Source organism: Vulpes lagopus, chromosome 1 (assembly GCF_018345385.1).
Source record: "Vulpes lagopus strain Blue_001 chromosome 1, ASM1834538v1, whole genome shotgun sequence".
Lineage (NCBI taxonomy): Eukaryota > Metazoa > Chordata > Mammalia > Carnivora > Canidae > Vulpes > Vulpes lagopus.
The window spans coordinates 159,266,363-159,284,481 of NC_054824.1; the positions used below are offsets into that span (position 1 = coordinate 159,266,363).

The window sequence follows — 18,119 nt, forward strand, 5'->3', positions numbered from 1 at the left end:
AAATCAATTTCTAGAATATTTAAATAGTTAATAGGGGAATAAATGTCTAAAGATGATGTCTTCTAAATCAATATTATTTTGGCATACATGATTACAACTTTGATTATTTTGACAAAGTAAATATATTCTTACAACTGTAGCCTTTCAACTCAGTGTTAAGAACAAAAGAGATTGCAAACTCTAATGGTTAAAAATGGTTGAGGAAACTGTGCATTAAATAATGACAAGGAAGAGAGGTGAGGAATTGAACTGAGTGATCAGAGTCAAGTATTTAAAAAAAAAAAAACAACAAGCAAACAACAGCAACAAAAAAAAGGGTTCTCCAAACTGAGCAGGAATTCCCATTGACTAAGCTAATGAAATGAGTGGCAGGAAGCCTGATCAGAGATTATTCAGAATGTGAGTGGGGCATTTACCTTCCTCATATATATTATGAGAAGAATGGGGTCTGAAGTGTTACATTTGAGAGCCAGCAATTCAAGCTAACATTTTGATTCTTAAACGTCTACAGTCTTTCCAGATCAACCAGCTAGATAGAAACTGTAGCAGCTGCATAACTGCCTTTCAGCAGTGCCTACATCCTGCACTGCTAGTGTCCCCTTCAGTATTTCTCCTCCTTTGCCTCCATGAGGGCGGTTGTTCCAGTGTGTTCTTTTTCCTTTTGTTCCAGTTAGAATTTAGGCTCGTTTACTTTCCAGTTGTCTCAATTGTAGGTACTAACTAAGTTTTGCCTGTGGTGGGCTCCTTTCTTGGAGAAACTAAGCCCTTGGGCAGTAAGCTTGGAAAGGTCAGGAGATACACACACATACAGAACATCAACCCTCTGCCAAGGCCAGGAGATGGGAAGGTTCTTGGATGATTCTGATTCTTGGGATCCTCTTGCCACTTTGGCCTTTCTCTAACTTAATGATAGCTGCACACTAGCCTGGGGTCCTTCAGCTGTCAAGTACTTTGTTTCTGAATAAATATTTATAGTGCCACTCTTCAGTGTTGTAAAAATAACTTTCTGCTATCATCTATTTTCTAAACGCTGTTGAAGGCATGCGTCTCCTGCTTAGTAGACCACTATTACTTGGGCAGTCACTTTTCTGCAAGAGTACGACTCTGTACTTGTGTGGCTATTATCAGAAATCATGGGTGCACTGTTAGCTTGGGATGCCCTGAGTGCAGAGGAAAAACAATTGCTCTGGTAGCTCAGGGCAGGATAGTGATTTGGGTCAGATATACCACTCAGGTTTGCCCTAATCAAAAAGAATGATTTGTTTTGATCAGCTATCTCTTCTATACTGAAAATGATTTACAGGCCTCACAAAAAATTACTTACACTATTCTCAGAGTATGAATGGACTTCTGGGATGATAGAACTTTTCCTGGAGAATGCTTCCAAAACTTGAGTGGAAGCTCCATTTGTATCCTACAGTTATTCATGAAATAAGCTCTCAAATGAGCATACATCTCAGAATTTAGCTACGTGTCTCAGTAACGAGGCAATGGTTTGGTGATCTCATGGAGAGGCACTGGGCTGATTTTGGGGGTAATCAAGGCAGCCAAGTCTCTGTGCTTTTATTATGATGTTATACAAGCCCTCTATGGTCACTGTAGAAAAATTTGGAGAATATAGAGACATATGTAGAAAAAATGGAAATTATGTATAATCCCATCATTCAAAGAGGTTATGCCTATGAAGATTTTGTAGTCTTTGTGTAGATCTTTTACTGTGTACAGACAATAGACTTGCAGCTTTAGGAGGCTTAATATTTATATGTGATTTGTGATTATGATGGTTCCCATGAAAATTGCAGTTTGTTGTCTAGTTAAGAATATGTGCATCATGTATACTGTAAAGTTGATGTGTACAATGACCTTGCTTGACCACAGAGCAGCCTTATCTCAGGGTGGCCTAGTTCTAATTGCTTAAAAATTAGGAGAAATGTTAGGTGCTATAATATTACTCAAGAATTTTGATATTTGTAAGGTCTCAGACTATATCTTTGAAGGGTATCAAAGGTATATGGTAGCCTGTGACTATGTGTATGTGTGTGTTTGCTTGAATGTAATCACGTTATATATTTAGTGCCTTGATTTTCTTCACTTAGTATTATAAAAACTTTACCATGTTATTAGATATTATTTAGGAATTGGATAGAATGAAAAATTAGGTATTGCATATTATTTGGATGGTTAATTGTATCCCATTCGTGGATCTACTTTAACTTTTATTTAATATTGTTAGAGACTTAAGTGGCTTAAAGAGTTTTGTTTATTCATTTGTCTTATTGTTGCTATTCCAAGTAATGCTGTGATGAATGTCCTTATTATTTTATCTCAGAATCCTGTGGAATAATTAGATCAACACATATATAGTGGATGGCTTTAAGATTTTTTGGTACATATTGCCAAATTGCTTTCCAGAAAATTATTCTCATTGTCCCTTCCTCAGAAAATTTAAACTGTGCTAGTTTCAGGATACCCTCATCTGCATTAAGGCTTATGGAAATAATTAAAGCAGTTTGACAACATAATAGTTATTATCTTTCTTTTCATTTCTTTGGTCATTTGTGCAGTTTAATATTTTTCTTCTGCTTATATATCATTAAACTTCTTTTTTTTAATAAAGTCATATTGTTTGCCTGTTTTTATGAGATATTAGTGTTATTAATTTGTAAGTGTTTTAAATAAGAATTGCAAATAACCTTTGGTCTGTCCTAAGTCATGAATTTGCACCCTTCTCTCCATTCTACTGCAGCCATCCCAGACCCAGTCGCCATCATTTCCTATCTGAATTGCCTCAGGAGCCAAAATTCATAGCAGGCCTGCAAGGATCCCCCTGATCTGATCCCTGTTTGTGTTTCTAGCTTAACCATCAAACCATCCTCCTCACTCTCTGCTCTAATCTACCTTTGCTTCTTTTACCATTCATTGTTTCTGTTCCACATTGCCTTCACACGTGTTCCTATGCTAGACAGCTCCATTTCTGCCACAACTGTTCCTATATAACTTTACCTGACTAAGCCCTTCTAGGTTAGGCCTCCTTAAGCCTCCTCATAGCATCCCATTCTTCTTCCTTACATTGAAAATAACTATGATTAATTCATTCCCTTTTGCAAATTAAATTTTTGACAATTATTGGCATAATTTAGATGGGATGAGTGATTGAAATGAATTATTTCTACAGTTTTGCCAAAAAGTATGTACACACAAACACATCTGTTAGGAAAGAATTTTTAAAAAAGTTATCTCTGTGGTTCATGGAATGAATCATTCTCAAAGACTAGTGTACAAGATGATGGGCTCTGGAGTCTAAAAGCTTGGGTTAGAATCCAATTGGAATCCACCAATTCTGAGCTGTTTACTCTTGGGCAAGTTACTTAATTTCTCTGTGCTTTGCTTTCTTCCTCTATAAAATGGGGTTAATAATAAAATCTTTTATGATTGTTGTGGATTTTGAATAAGCTAATTCATGAGGTGTTTAGCACACAGCCTAGAATATGGTAAGTACTCTATAAATGTGAGTTATTTTTCATCCTCATTTCCATCTTTTTTATCTTTGAACTTTATTAAGTGCCAACTCTTTTTAGAGCATAGTACTAGATGGTATTTGGGTTTCTGATTGTTGGTTTTTTTTTTCCTTCAGGGAATTTCTCTACTAGTTGTTTCCTATCATATAATATCGTTATTTTGATTATAGTTTGCAGAGCTCCTTCTGTCACTCTGCCATTCTTCTTTCGTATATTTTACTTTTGCTTCCAGATTTGTGATATGTACATTCTGTAAGATAACGTAATTTATCATCTCTGCTTCTTTTTTTGCAGTATAACTTTTTGAGTATTAACACTCAGATCTGTTTCTTTTAACAGCTGGCAAACTTCCCCAGGCTCTGTGAGGAAACTGAAAGGATTGTAGCCAACCACATTCGTGAGCGAGAAGGGAAGACAAAAGACCAGGTGAGGGGAAGCTTCCGTGGTGGGCAGGGTCCTGGTAGGAAGTAGAAGGTTTCTCTAGGGCTGTCTTCTGGTGGTCTCCAACAGTTGGCCTGTCTCTGAATGGAAAAAAGTAGCTGAGAAAACAACCACATATTTTTATTTTTACTTATTTATGGATTTTATACATGTGTTGCTATGCTAACCTCTTGTGTATGTTAAACAAGTATAAAATCTTTAGAAGGATGATATTTCAAAAGCAGTAATAGGAATTGCATTACTTTTTCCTCAGTGCTCCATGGATCATTGTGTTTGCCCCTAGCATGTATACACCCTACTTTGAAACCAAGAATTCAGAAACATAGAACATTTTTTCTCTGAGCAGGGGTTCTTTTTTTTAAAAAATTTATTTATGATAGTCACAGAGAGAGAGAGAGAGAGAGGCAGAGACACAGGCAGAGGGAGAAGCAGGCTCCATGCACCGGGAGCCCGACGTGGGATTCGATCCTGGGTCTCCAGGATCGCGCCCTGGGCCAAAGGCAGGTGCTAAACCGCTGCGCCACCCAGGGATCCCTGAGCAGGGGTTCTTAACTTTTAATGGGCCCACAGATGGGTATCAGGATATTCATAAATTCCTAAAATGTTCTGCAGAATGTTTGGTGTTTTCGATTTCTTTTCTGAAATGCTTATCCATGAAACCTGTGATTGGAAAACAATGTTTAAGAACAGCGCTTTTAAACATTTTTTTTAAACATTTTTATTTAGTAAATGTATATGGCTTGTAAGGAGTGGTCTTAAAATTATCTTCTAATCCTATTTAGCTCCATGAATTCAAAAGATTATTTTATGTAAAGATAATTCATTAGAAAAAGGCTAAGGACTATGTGAAAATAATAAAAGCTTCTTAAATTTAGGTGGATTTTATTCTTATTTATAAAACATCATAATGGGAAGCACAAAGGTTTTCAAGTGCTCTTGGATTCCAGGACACAGCTGTGACAGCATGTAGAGGACACTGGACTCAGGCCATGTGTTCTCCACAAAATAACAGCATGTTCTTGTGAAAATCACTTCTCAGGACTGTTGTTTTCTCATGTACAACATTGGGATGTTGGTCTGTGTGATCTCAGAATTCCCTAGAAGTTAGAATTCCAAGATTTTTGTGCTGCTTAGGTGATTTGGAAAGGCTGAGAGGGGGAGCTAGGGGGGAAAAAGGAAAAAGGCAAAATAGAAAAGTGAGACAAACTGTAGGGGGAGAGACACAGGCAGTCTGCCCCAGAGGGTGCATGCAGAGAAGGTAAGGGGCGGGTGGGTGGGGGAGGGGTGGCAACAGAAAGTGAAGAGACAGAATGGAGGCCCAGTACATTGGAACATTTGTGACTCAGTAACAGCTTGCTCTCTGCTCGAGCTAAGGGATACATTGCTACTAATTTTTATCATTGTGCTTTGAAAGTTAATTGAACATTATTTATAGTTTGCACTTGCTTTCCATCTTCCACACCCTTGGATAGCTACAATAGCCAAAAGAGGAAAAAATAGACTTTATGACTTAATGGAGATAAACAAATCAATGTTAACTCATGGGCTAATGAAATGAAGCGTAGGGCCAGATATAAAATTCTGCCACCAGAAATTCCCCACACATCTAATGTCATAGCTGCTATTGGACCAAGAAAACTTAAATTCTAGTATCAGCTATACTCCTGACTTTAAGTCAGTAAGATAACTGTTTTAATTTAATATCTTTATAAAATTCAAAGGAAAATATGTCCTAACTCTTAGGGCATTTTACATTCCTCAGTAAAAACAGTATTGGAGAAAAAGTAGTACAATTATTATAAATTATAAGCAATTGTTAACTTCTTCATTTTCATGTTTCAGAGTTTTTGCTTTACTAAAATGTTATACTCAAATTTAGCATTGTCATTAACACTGTAGGTTTCGAAAAAAAAAAAAAAGACTGTAGGTTTCGGTTCGGACTGCCTGAGTTTGAATCCAAGCTCTCTCATTACTTTTTGTGTAAATAACAAGGTACTCAACATTTTATATACTTCAGTTTCCTCATCTTAAAGTGGGGGTGACAATGATGGTTAACTCAAAGCCATTTTGTGAACATGAAATGAAACAATCCAAATACAGCTCTTAGTTCTTCATTAATTTTAGTTGTTATCATCTTTTTTTCCTAAAGAGCTATGACACATAATGTCTTATGAGAAAGAATTGCCTTTTTCTGATTTCCAGAGAAATTGTCTTCCATCTGCCCCTCTGATGTAATGATGAATTCATCCCCCCAAGTGGGAGATAAGGGGATGGAGCAGGTGGCTCTCTCCTAAGTGATGTGACCATTTCAAATGGCCTGATCTGACAGTTAATCAGTCAACTCCTTGAAAAAGTTGGTGCTTGATGCCTATAATGTAGACCTATGCAGCACAGTAGAAACATGCATGATCTTGATAATGTGAATATATCAGTTTGCGTAGATCTCACATATGAGTTCTGAACTCTGTGTTGCTTGGGGTCATATGATGCTTCTGAAGTAGCTGGTCAGAGAGGGGCCCATTTTCCTCCAGCCTCTGTACCAGAAGTGCCTTGAAGTGTTCTTGCAGTTTTTTCAGTTTTTAAAAATTTTAAAGAGATTATTACTAACCTCTGCTCTAGAAGCTTTGTAGGGAGAAATTCTTCAAAATTAAAAAATATGGGAAACCATAAACCTGTCTGTGAACTTTTTTCTAAAATGCATTTAAAAAAAATCTATGTGTGTACCTATTATACCAGATGTTTCCATACATGTAATTGCATGTGAAAATGGCTGACTTTGTGGGTGATTACTGCTAGCAGAGGCAGCTTTACTTTTCTTTACTAAATATTCAATAACTGTGGGTAAAAAGGCAGTGAGAAACTCTGAGAAAGTGAAAAAATGAGAAAAAAATGTACTATTTTCCTTTTCATCCCCCACATGCGACCTGGCTCTTTTCCTAGGATGAACACAGACTCCCAGTTTCCAGGAATATGAATGAGAGCAGCCATAGTTTTTATTTTTTTTCTACTTTTTTCCTATACTGTAGTCCAAGTTAATGTGGATGAACGGCCAAGATATTCATGACAGCCTTTGGCAATGTTGAGAATTATGTAGATATTTTGCTCTTTATGGTGGCAACAATTTATTTGTGCTTAAACATTATGGTTTATTGATACAAACTCCTGGCCAAGTGAATTTGGGAGTATGACATTTAACAAAATCTGGCTTCATTGTAGGGGGAATAGAGGCAATACCACAGATAATCTAATAATGATGATTCCTCCTAACTCTTTAGTTTTATTCATTAAGAGAAGAAATGAAATTGTATCTTATAATATGAAACTTTTTCATACAAGTATTATGTTATTTTGACCTATTAGTGCCTTTACCTTGACTTTATGTTTTGTAGTAGGGATGGATTTGGGGTGATCCATTTATTCTTTTTGTCAGGTCCCCTTGGGACTCACAGCAAGATTTGATCAGATGACCAGCTGAGATTAGCCATGAAAGCAAAGCCTCAGAGCTCATAGCTTTGGGTAGTGAAAGACAATAGTAAGTGGCCATGAAATAATTATATGGTAATAAATTGCTCCCTTTAAAGTCTCCTTCATGGCTGGTAAAAATAATAAACTTATAGCCACAAATACTTAACTGGGTACCTACTGTGTATATCATGCTACATTCTGGGCATAAAGTGGTCAAGTAAGCTTCCATGAAACTTGCTTGCAGTCTTGCAGGGAAGCAAATCAGAGAAATGAGGCTGGGAGGTGTGGAGACAGGGGGAGAAGCATACTCTCTGCTGAATAGGGAGCTGATGTGGGGCTCCATCGGGGGTCTCTGGGATCATGATCTGAGCCAAAGAAGACATTTAACCAACAGAGCCACCCAGGTGCCCCCCCTTTTCTTAAGATTCTATTTGTTTGAAAGAGAGAGAGAACAAGCATGAGTTGAGGGACGGACAGAGAGAGGGAAGCAGACTCCCTGCAGAGTGGGGAGCCCATAGGGTTTGATCCCAGGACCCCAGGATCATGGACTGAGCCAAAGGCAGCCGCTCAACCAACTGAGCCACCCAGGTGCCCCATGGGCAGGGATTCTTAAGTATTTTTTTCTATCAACAAGTCTCAGCGTTCTAGAAAGAAGGAACACAATTGGGAGAACAAAAGGAAACAGAGGAACTCTGTTTTGAATATTTCTGGAATAGAATTATCTTTCTACAGTTTCTAGTTGGTTGTTCCACCCTCTCTTGTTCTAAGTTCTCTTATCTCCTATTTGAAGAATGTTTTCTACAGAGGGACTTTCCAGATCTCTGATTTGGAGTTTATAAGCATCTTGTGATTAGAACATTTTCATATTTCGTGTTTACTGGAACATGCATTCAGTTCATTCCTTGACAAATCTTGATTGAATGTGCATGATGTTCTAGGCCCTGGAGATAGAGCAGTGGATATGGCAGATGGGGCCCGTATACTGAACAGGTAGATACTTATGTCAGCTGATGGTAGTGCTACAAAGGAAAATAAGGCAGAGTAATAGGATATGAAGAGAGTGCTGTTAGATAGAATGGGCCCGGAGGTGATGAGGTGATCTCTTAGCAGAGAACTGAATGAAGTTTTGCTTTTGATAATGAAGCCTAGTGATCTCGAGGAAGTTTTCTATTTATTTGTATATTGCCTTTTTGAGTTGGTTGATAAGATGTTTCTTCTGCTTGCCTAGAAGGATCTTTTTTTTTTTTTTTTTTTTTTTTTGCCTAGAAGGATCTTAAAGAGATACAAGAGAAGAGGAAAAACAAGAGGTGATATTGTTATTTCATGGCTAAAATACAGTTTCTACAGGAGCAGGAAGCTCTGAGCAGCTCCTCACTGATACACACATGTCCTTTTGGACATTATGCCTACATTTTAGAAGATGAGAATAATTCTAGGTTCTATGTTAAATAGGCATAGAGTACCTGCCTATAAATTATAATACTATTGTCTTCATGGGGGACTCAGACTTTTGAGGTAAATTTTTAATTTCTGAATTTAGAGTGAAAATTATGAGTCTAATGAAAAGACTTAATGCAACTTTTCATTTTAACTGAAGACCTTTTAAAAAATTAAATGAAGATAAATAATTTGTGGGCAATTACTGAGTTTTGTGTTTGAGAATATTTACAATGCATTTTCACTGAAGTGTTTCTCTTTGACTTATAGGTACTATTATTGATTGACATCCAAGTCTCCTACATCAACACCAATCATGAAGATTTCATTGGGTTTGCAAAGTACGTGAAACACTTGATTGCTGCATGCATTCCTCCTGCTGATTTGTTGAGAATGCACATTGCGAATTTCTGCTACAACCATACTACTCTTGAGAGCACATTCTGTCAGGATTAACTCTGAGTCGACCATGTAGGAGGTCTGAACCTCACGGCCATGAGGCCATGTTTTCTCGATAACGTAGTTGGCTCTTTCATTGTGTGCCATGTGAAGTCATATGTGTCTTAGATATTCATTGTTTTTGGATGATGGTCTGCAGTTTGTACTTGAACTCTCATAGATAAGCAGTAACAGATGCACATTTAAAATATGTTTGGGAACACTTTCTCACATAAATTTGAAGTATCAAATGCAGTTCACAGGATACAAGCTATTTTAACATCCCTAAATCAGAATATAGAGGTCTGTTTTTTTTTTTTTTTAAACTACCCTTTGTAAACTTAGATGGAATCTTTTTGGATGAACATGCTCTTTTCTACAAAGTGTGTATACTTTATTTATACTTGTCTATATATTGCTATTCTATCATACATGTATTCTGTTATATTCTAGTATTCTATTACTATATTCACAAATATTGTCATATACATATGCTTAGTTATTTAGGGTTGATTATTCATCATGTGACATTTTCAGGACCCCGAATTTACCATTTTTTCCTGGCCTTTAGTAGAATCAGTTTTTGTTTGCTTTTAAGGAATTTTGATTCTAACTCTAAAATATATTTGTGTCATACATGGTTTCAAGTATATAAAACACAGTCTATTTTATATAAAATACAAAGTAGGGATCCCTGGGTGGCGCAGCGGTTTGGCGCCTGCCTTTGGCCCAGGGCGCGATCCTGGAGACCCGGGATCGAATCCCACGTCGGGCTCCCGGTGCATGGAGCCTGCTTCTCCCTCTGCCTGTGTCTCTGCCTCTCTCTCTCTCTCTCTATGACTATCATAAATTAAAAAAAAAAAAACAACAACAACAAAAAAAAATAAAAAATAAATAAAATACAAAGTAAAGGGGCCTATGTGCTATTACTATATATTCAAGAACAGGGACAAATAGAAAAATATAATAACAAAATGTAAAACAAATTTATCTAATTACACTCTGACTTAGAAGTAACAGATATGTAGGTCATGTAAGCTAAACCAAACAGTGACTTGAGGAATTTATAGGCATGTATTAGGGAGCAAAGGCCCAATTATCCAAAAGAAAATTGTCTCATTCTAAACTTGGCTGTGATCATGATGGCTTAACCAAGGGTGTATTATATTTTGCATCCATCGTGTGGTAGATTTGTTTTCCTCAACTATTTCTGTAACCTATGTGTAAAGTTGTTAGAACACAGTGATGAATATGTTCCTTTGGCCAATTGTCTTTTTAGCCACACTACCCACTCCAACTTCTAGATAGGTGTTTTCTCACAGGCATTTCATACAGACCTGCTCCCCTCTCTTTTAGCCCCTGTGGCTCTCACCAAGTGCAGTGCTCATTTCCTTACACAAAATCACAGTAGGAAGAAACCTAGACTCTGATACACCTCTCTATCCTGGCCTTGGAAGGGGGGACTTGAGAATTTCTGCCCGGTCTCCAGCACACTTAGTGAACTCCATGTGGCTGGTGCCAAGTACCACACTTGTTGCTATTGGGGAAAATATATAAGAAAAAGAAAAAAATATGTTTCTGTCTTGAGGAGCTTGCCTAATAATTGAAAAGTAGAGAGAAACACATGTAAAAAGTTAAGCCAACACATTCTCCATTTACTTCACTTGCTTCTTTGAGGAATTTAAAAGAACAAAAAATCCTTGAGCCATTTGAAATAACAGGAATGCTGCCTTTAATGTTGATTTTTATTGGTTACAAATGCCTGTTAGTTTCTTATAAAAATGTAGCAGATGTAGATGTAAACTTGACACTATAGCTTAAAAGTGGAAAGGATGTTGCAATGTTGCCCTGTTGTGGTACCTGATTCAAGGAGGAAGCAAAAATCATAAGGAGTTTGGAGGGATTCACGATTCTTTGAACAAGTTTTATACTCAGTGCTACAATTTCATCTCATCCGTATAGTCAGTCTTCTTGAAACTTCCCCCTCCTTCTCCAATTATTTATTTATTTGTTTGTTTGTTTGTTTTTAAAGATTTATTTATTTTAGAGAGATTATTTTAGAGAGAGATCATGCGTGAACTCAGGAGGGTAGGTTGGGGTAGGGGAGGAAGAAAAGAGAGAATTCAAGCAGATTCCCTGGAGTGTGGAGCCTGATGTGGGACTTGATTTCATGACCCTCAGATCATGACCTGAACCAAAACCGCTTTGGTTGTTCAACTAGCTGAATCACCCAGGTGCCCCATACTCTTATTTATTTTTAAAGATAAATGGTCTAGAGTTACAATATTTTCTATTTCATAAACTGTTCACTGTTATATTGACTAGGTTTCCAACAGCATATAATTTTGCAAATGTAAATACTTTCAAACTCAACTTTTTGATGCAGTCTCTCTGTAATCCAGGTGACTGCCCCATTTTCCCAGCAGTGAGATAGGCTGGAACTTTTATGATGTTGAGGGAGAAAAAAGAAGCATTGTTCAAACTGCTTTAGGCACCTAGCAACTATGCACATTTTTCATCTAATTTAAACTGCACATCTCAACTTTCTTTTAAAGGACTAGCCTAAGAGTCAGCAGTCTGGATAATTTTTCCAGGATTTGTCACTGGTGAGCTTTGGGTTTTGGCAAGTCATTTAGCCTTTCTGTATCTCAGTTTACTGCTCTATCAAATGGAATAATAAGTAATCCCTGTCTTGTGTACCTTTCAGGATTGTTGGAAGATCAAATTAATGAAGTTATGGGAAAGTGCTTTTGAAAACTGTGGTGTAGTCTATAAAAGTGAGAAAGTGCCCCCCCTCCACACACACACAGATACACAGAGGAATTTGATTACTTTAGGTGTACCATTTTACTTTGTTATGAAATTTATCATGATTGGAGTATGATTGCCACTGGAAAAATTTTTTAGTTGCTGATACTATCTCTAAACACGACTCAGAGGTGAATGTTCTTTCCATTTGTATGCTGAGTTGGAGTACATTTCAATGTGACATGGGACAATTATAAATATGAAGAAATGTTCATTTCAAAATCACTTAAGGGGTTGTGGTATTTTTTTGTGCTTTTAAAAATTAAAAAAATATGGTTGTAGCTATAAATTTTAAAGTTGGCAGGAATGCTGTTTCCATCAAAGAAGAAAAGTCAAGCCATATTTGAAGACAATTATGTAAGTATTTTTAAGTTCCAAAGATAGAAAATTAAGGTCTGGAGTTGAGGAAAATAAGCATTTATTTCATGAAATATTTAGAGAGTTGCCAAAAGAGGGGAACCACCTCTCAGATTTATAGGATGTTGATGGACATAGCATTTTACACACATATATATTTTTTTCAATTGGGATGACATTTTGGGGATCCCTGGGTGGCTCAGTGGTTGAGCGTCTGCCTTTAGCTCAGAGCGTGATCCCGGGATCTGGGATCGAGTTCCACATTGGGCTCCCTGCAGGGAGCCTGCTTCTCCCTTGGCCTGTGTCTCTGCCTCTCTCTCTCTCTCTCTCTGTTTCTCTCATGAATAAATAAATAAAATATTTTAAAAAGGTTGGGATAACTTTTCTTAAAATTAAAAAAAAAAAGAAAACAAATTGCTAAAATTAGATTAACAGAATATTAATTCTCAGAGTAGTGCCCAGACTTCCCCTTTCTGCTGTAGGCCTTACTCTGCCATGCTGAATGTGTGGAATTTTTTTTCATCTCCTAGCTATTTGTCAAACACGGACCGTAAAATATGTACCATGTGTAATGTATCCAAGTAAGCACTGCTGTAGGCTTGCTTTGGAATTTCCTGATTTCTGAAAGCTTGATCTTTATATTATAGTTTCTGAATCTAAAAGTCCAATATTTCGGAAGAAAACATCAACTTGCCTCATGACTTAAGGATTTTAATTGATTATCTCTGTTGAAAAAAAAACCAACCCTACATTCTTTCTTTCTTTCTTTCTTTTTTACACAATACTAGGTTTTGTTATTTAAGAAAATGAAAGCTACTCCAATTGTTCTTTTATTCACTTCCCCTCTTTCTCTGTAACCCTGCTATATTTGAATAGAAAGGCAAGCTTGTTGGCTGAATGCCTTGGGAAGTGAACTTTCATATTTCTTGTGCTCTTCTTCATTTGTTTCATGGGCACAATTTGCCTTCCATCTATAACCTATACAGTCCAACTGTTTAAAAGAAAAATAGGCTCTAGATATAGACCATCAATAGTAATATCTCTATGCTGCGAGTGGCAGACCAGGTCCGTTTTTCAATCTGCTGGGTAGGTCTCAGCACCTGTTTTCTCATAGTTGAAAGTGTGCAGATTTCAGTTCCTTATTATATGAGTACCAGGAAAATTCTATTGGTTGTAATATTCATGGTATCTCCTTTCTGATCCTCTGGAGTGCCTTTGTTGCTACTTAAAAAAAGATTTTATTAATTTATTTGATAGAGAAAGAGTAAGAGCAAGCACAAGTGGTGGGGGGCAGCAAAGGGAGAGGGAGAAGCAGGCTTCCAACAAACAAGGAAGCCCATTGTGGGATTATGACCTGAGCTGAAGGCAGATGCCTAACTGACTGAGCCACTCAGGTACCCCTGTTGCCATTTTATTAAAGGTGGTATATGGGAACCTTGGCATCAAATTCCAGAGCAATGTTTTTTTTCCCTTTTTTTTCCCCTAATACATAATTATATTATGTCATAAGGGTGTTTTTAGTTCCTATTCTTTAACACAAAAATGTTCTCTCTCTTGTGGAATCAAATTTTGGGTATTATAACAAGATTGATTATTCTTTTGACTCATATACAAATTCAGGAATTAAATGCTTGGTTGCTTTACTGGGACTGGTATCAGGTAGAAATACAGGGTTGAACAACTTGCAAGGGCATCATTAATATCACCTATTCAAAAAAAATCACCTATTCAAATAAGTTATGAATTCTAATGTTTTAAGCACCATTTTAAAAATCAGCAGACTTCTACTTTTCTCTTTCATTCTCAAATCTGTTATTTTGAACATTATCTTCATCTCTGAAGTGGATCTTAGAAGGTGAGTCATCCTTCTTTGATAGGCCCCCAAATCCTGGAGGATTTTCTTGCATAATATTTAGCCTGTGACTTCACTGAAGATCTTGCAGGGGGAATTGACATTATGTAGTTTTCTTTCCCTTTTGGCTTCAATCTGATTGGATGGAGCCAAGCTGGGATGTGATAAGCTGTACTCTTGGGACTCTTGGCAAGTGTTCATAATCTTCTTGGGGTAGTATAAAAGAACATTCTGAAAGAGCTTAACTTAATTCCAGAGCAGTGCTGTCCAGTAGAACTTTCCGAAGGGATGGAATAATTTATAATCTGTGCTGTCCAATACAGTAGCCACCAGCCACATGTATCTACTGAGTAGCTTAAATGTGGCCCACAAAACAAAAGAAATGAAAGTTAAATTAAATTTTAATTAAAATTTTGATTTAAATAGCCACATTTGGCTACCAGTAACTGTATTGAACAGCAGAGTTCTAGAGTATGGTGAGTCCAGCTGACTGCTGTGAGTTCTTCATTGGTAACAGCTTGGTGGTGACCTACAGTAGTGGCTACTAGAAGAGGAAAAGGAGATAACTTTGTTAGCTGCTGCTCAGCAAACCCCAAGGCTTAGGAATATGCAGTCAACTCTTGAATTGCTCTATCACCAAAGGATCATAAAGGGCGGGCTCTTTCCTTATACTGCCTTAAGTCTGTATGTTGCCATTTTGCTGGTTTTTTCTCTATCATGGTTACTATTAAAGTTTCATTGATTTCCAAGTCTCTTCTACAAACTAAACATAGTATGGAAGGTGAGGCACACCCTAATGTCTGCTGTGGAATCTGCATCTCTGAGGGACTCCATTTCCTTGATTTATTTGAGCCCTCTATGAGTTGGTGTAGAGTCAACATTTAGATTTCCCTTTTTTCTTTCTCACGTCTCTTTCACTTTTCAGCCCACTGCAGTCTTGTTTCTGCCACATTACTGGACTGAGACTGCTTTTGGTTGAGACAAAACAGCTGATCCAATGGGCAATTCTGAGTCTTCCATTTTATACCATAACCATGTCTTGTTGAGCGCTGCCCTTTACTTCAGCACTGCTCAACTATCTCCTGGCTTTCCTCTTTTTCTTCTAGCCTCTCCTCAGTTTTATTTGGAGCTCTTCATCCTCCAATCATGGCTTAAAAACTGTTGTTGTTGTTTTTTTTTTTTCTTTAATCACGATTCTTTCATAGATCCTCTTTTCTCACTTACTGCACTGTCCCTGACCAATAACTCCCATTGTAATGGTTGCAGTTACCCCCTTTATCTAATTATTCTAAACCTAGACATCCATTCCAGAACTTTTTCCTAGACTGTGTACCATATTCTACTACATACTAGGCATCTCTACCTGTATATCCTGTGGAAACCACAACCAAATATTCCTAAATTAAACTCGTCATGTGGTCTTAGAATTTAGTCCTCTCCATTGTTCCCTCTCTCTGTGGATGGAAACTCCCAGTTGTTCACACCAGGAACCTGAGCATCATTCTCTATTCTTTCTTCCCCTCATCTTTGTTTCCCTCCATCTTTACCCAGTCTATTTGATTCTACCTCTATAATATTTTTTGAATTTGTCTATTTCTTCCTGTCATCATTAAGACTACTAAAGTTAGTCTTCCTTTGCCTGGGTTACTATAGCAGTCTCCCTGCCTCTCGGCATGTTCATTCTCATTCCTTTTGGGATTCCCTATTACTTTCAGAATAAAGTCTAAACTCATTAGTATGGTTTTCAAGGTCCCGTGGAGTCTATCTTCTGCTTACCTCTTCAGGCTATTCTATCATCACTGTTTTTCTCTGGCCCACCCCCTAGCCCCTATCCTCTGGTCAGACTGACCACTTTTGCATCTCCCTCAAGGTACCATACTCTTTTTTTTTTTTTTAAAGATTCTATTTATTTATTAATGAGAGACATAGGCAAGGAGAGAAGCTGGCTCCCTCTGGGCAGCATGATGCAGGACTCAATCCCAGGACTCTGGGCAGATGCTCAACCGCTAGCCATCCAGGTGCCCCAATGTACCATACTCTTGCTGCAGCACATGTCTATGGCACACTTCTTTATATTATTTAAATTTCTTATTGCAGATAAGCATTAATAATCTAGTTAAAAATAAACTTGGTATCAAAATATAATTTCATGAATATTTCTTTTTTTAAAAAGATTTGATTTATTTGAGACTGAAAGAGAGAGAGCACAGAGGGAGAAGCAGATTCTCTGCTGAGCAGAAAGCCTGACATGGGGCTGGATCCTAGGAGCCCCTGAGCCAAAGGCAGACACTTAACCAACTGAGTCACCCAGGCACCACATACTTTCATAAATATCTCTTAAGAAACTACTATAAACACTGTGCTGGGTAATTCCAGTGGTAAGAGAGGGAAAGATACCCAGATTAATGCAACACATCATCAGCCATCAAGGAGCAGACATAGTTGGAGGGAGTTAGAGATCTGCCTATAACAAGGTCCTGTTTGTATAATACAGGCACAGAGCAAGAGCTTTGGGAGTTCATGGGAAAGAGAGATAATTGGAGATTTCTAAGAAGGCATAATCCAGAAATGGTACTTGATTGACTCTGAAAGCTGAGCAGGACTCCAGCAGTCAGAAGGAGGGGATCTAGGCTGGCTGTTTCCTATCTTCCCTGCTTCAGAGTCAATACTACCCATTTCAGGGAGGTAATTTTACTAAAACATTGCTTTGATCATGTCATTTGCTGGCTCAGAAACTTTGAATACTTTTTGCTGCCTCTAATATAGTGGCCAAATTCTTCATAATTGGCCTCAACATACAGTTATTGTACTAGATGGCTTTTAAGGTCATTTTACAAACCTGAGTCTATGATTATATAATTTTGCCATAATAGTTTTACTTTCCACAACTTCCCTACATGCCTCATTTTTTCTACCTCCTGGCTTTGCTAATACTACCCTATTCTCTTGGAATGCAGTTGCTTGTCTTCCTTTATTAAAGTTTAACCTCTTTTCAAGTTTCTGTGAAAATCTCAGATCACATCAGACCAAAATAATCTTTCTTTTCTCTGAACATTCAGACCAATTACTATGTATAGGACTTATTTGAAAATAGACACACACCTCCTTGGCATGCACTTGTTATTTGAATCTCTTATTGTGTGTGCACATGGACAAGGATAGAAACCAATATGTAAAAAAAAATTTTGAGCTAAAAGTTAATACGAATTTTCTTCTTTGAATGAATTCAGTTGTGCTCTTATTTTGACAAAATTTTAAACCTCTTATATACTTTTAAAATCATTAAGTCTCAGAAAATTAAACTAAATAAACCTCATTTAATTTTATGTGTGTTAGAGCTTTAGCAAAACCTTCCACAGTGACTTGTGTGTAATAGAAATTTATACAATTAAGAACAAACATACACAGAATAAGAAGATATAAGGTAATTATATCCTACATTTGGAATAAAAGCACCTTGTTTTTTAGCTTTCTGTTATATCCTCACATATTTATTCTCATAGAGCTTATTTTTTCTATGTTGTGTTTTGTGTATATTTCTCACAACCTACACTGGGTAAATTGGAGGCTTCTGATGACAAGGATGATACGTTATTTGTGTTTATATCTTCTACAGAGTGTCTTGCAGATAACTGGTGCCCTAAAATTTTTGACTTATGTCAGGGTAAAGCATTATATATAGGTATGTTTTCAATGTTGTGGATATAACCAACCAAGTACCTATCACCAAGAATATGTCCAAAGGCTCAAGATAACTTGCAGGTCCTTACATGGTTTCTCATGATTACGTTTTAATTTGTATT

The 18,119-nt window shown here is 37.1% G+C and overlaps 1 protein-coding gene across 8 annotated transcripts in view; it reads left to right on the top strand.

Moving 5' to 3' along the window:
* The window catches only part of DNM3 (dynamin 3), a 545,518-nt gene that overhangs the window by 215,124 nt on the left and 312,275 nt on the right, over positions 1-18,119 (top strand). For all 8 annotated transcript variants that reach the window (XM_041753175.1, XM_041753153.1, XM_041753160.1 and 5 more), the window contains exons 11-12: positions 3,858-3,944; positions 9,132-9,202. In XM_041753175.1, coding sequence (XP_041609109.1) covers positions 3,858-3,944; positions 9,132-9,202 — 158 coding nt within the window. The remainder of the gene's footprint in view (positions 1-3,857; positions 3,945-9,131; positions 9,203-18,119) is intronic.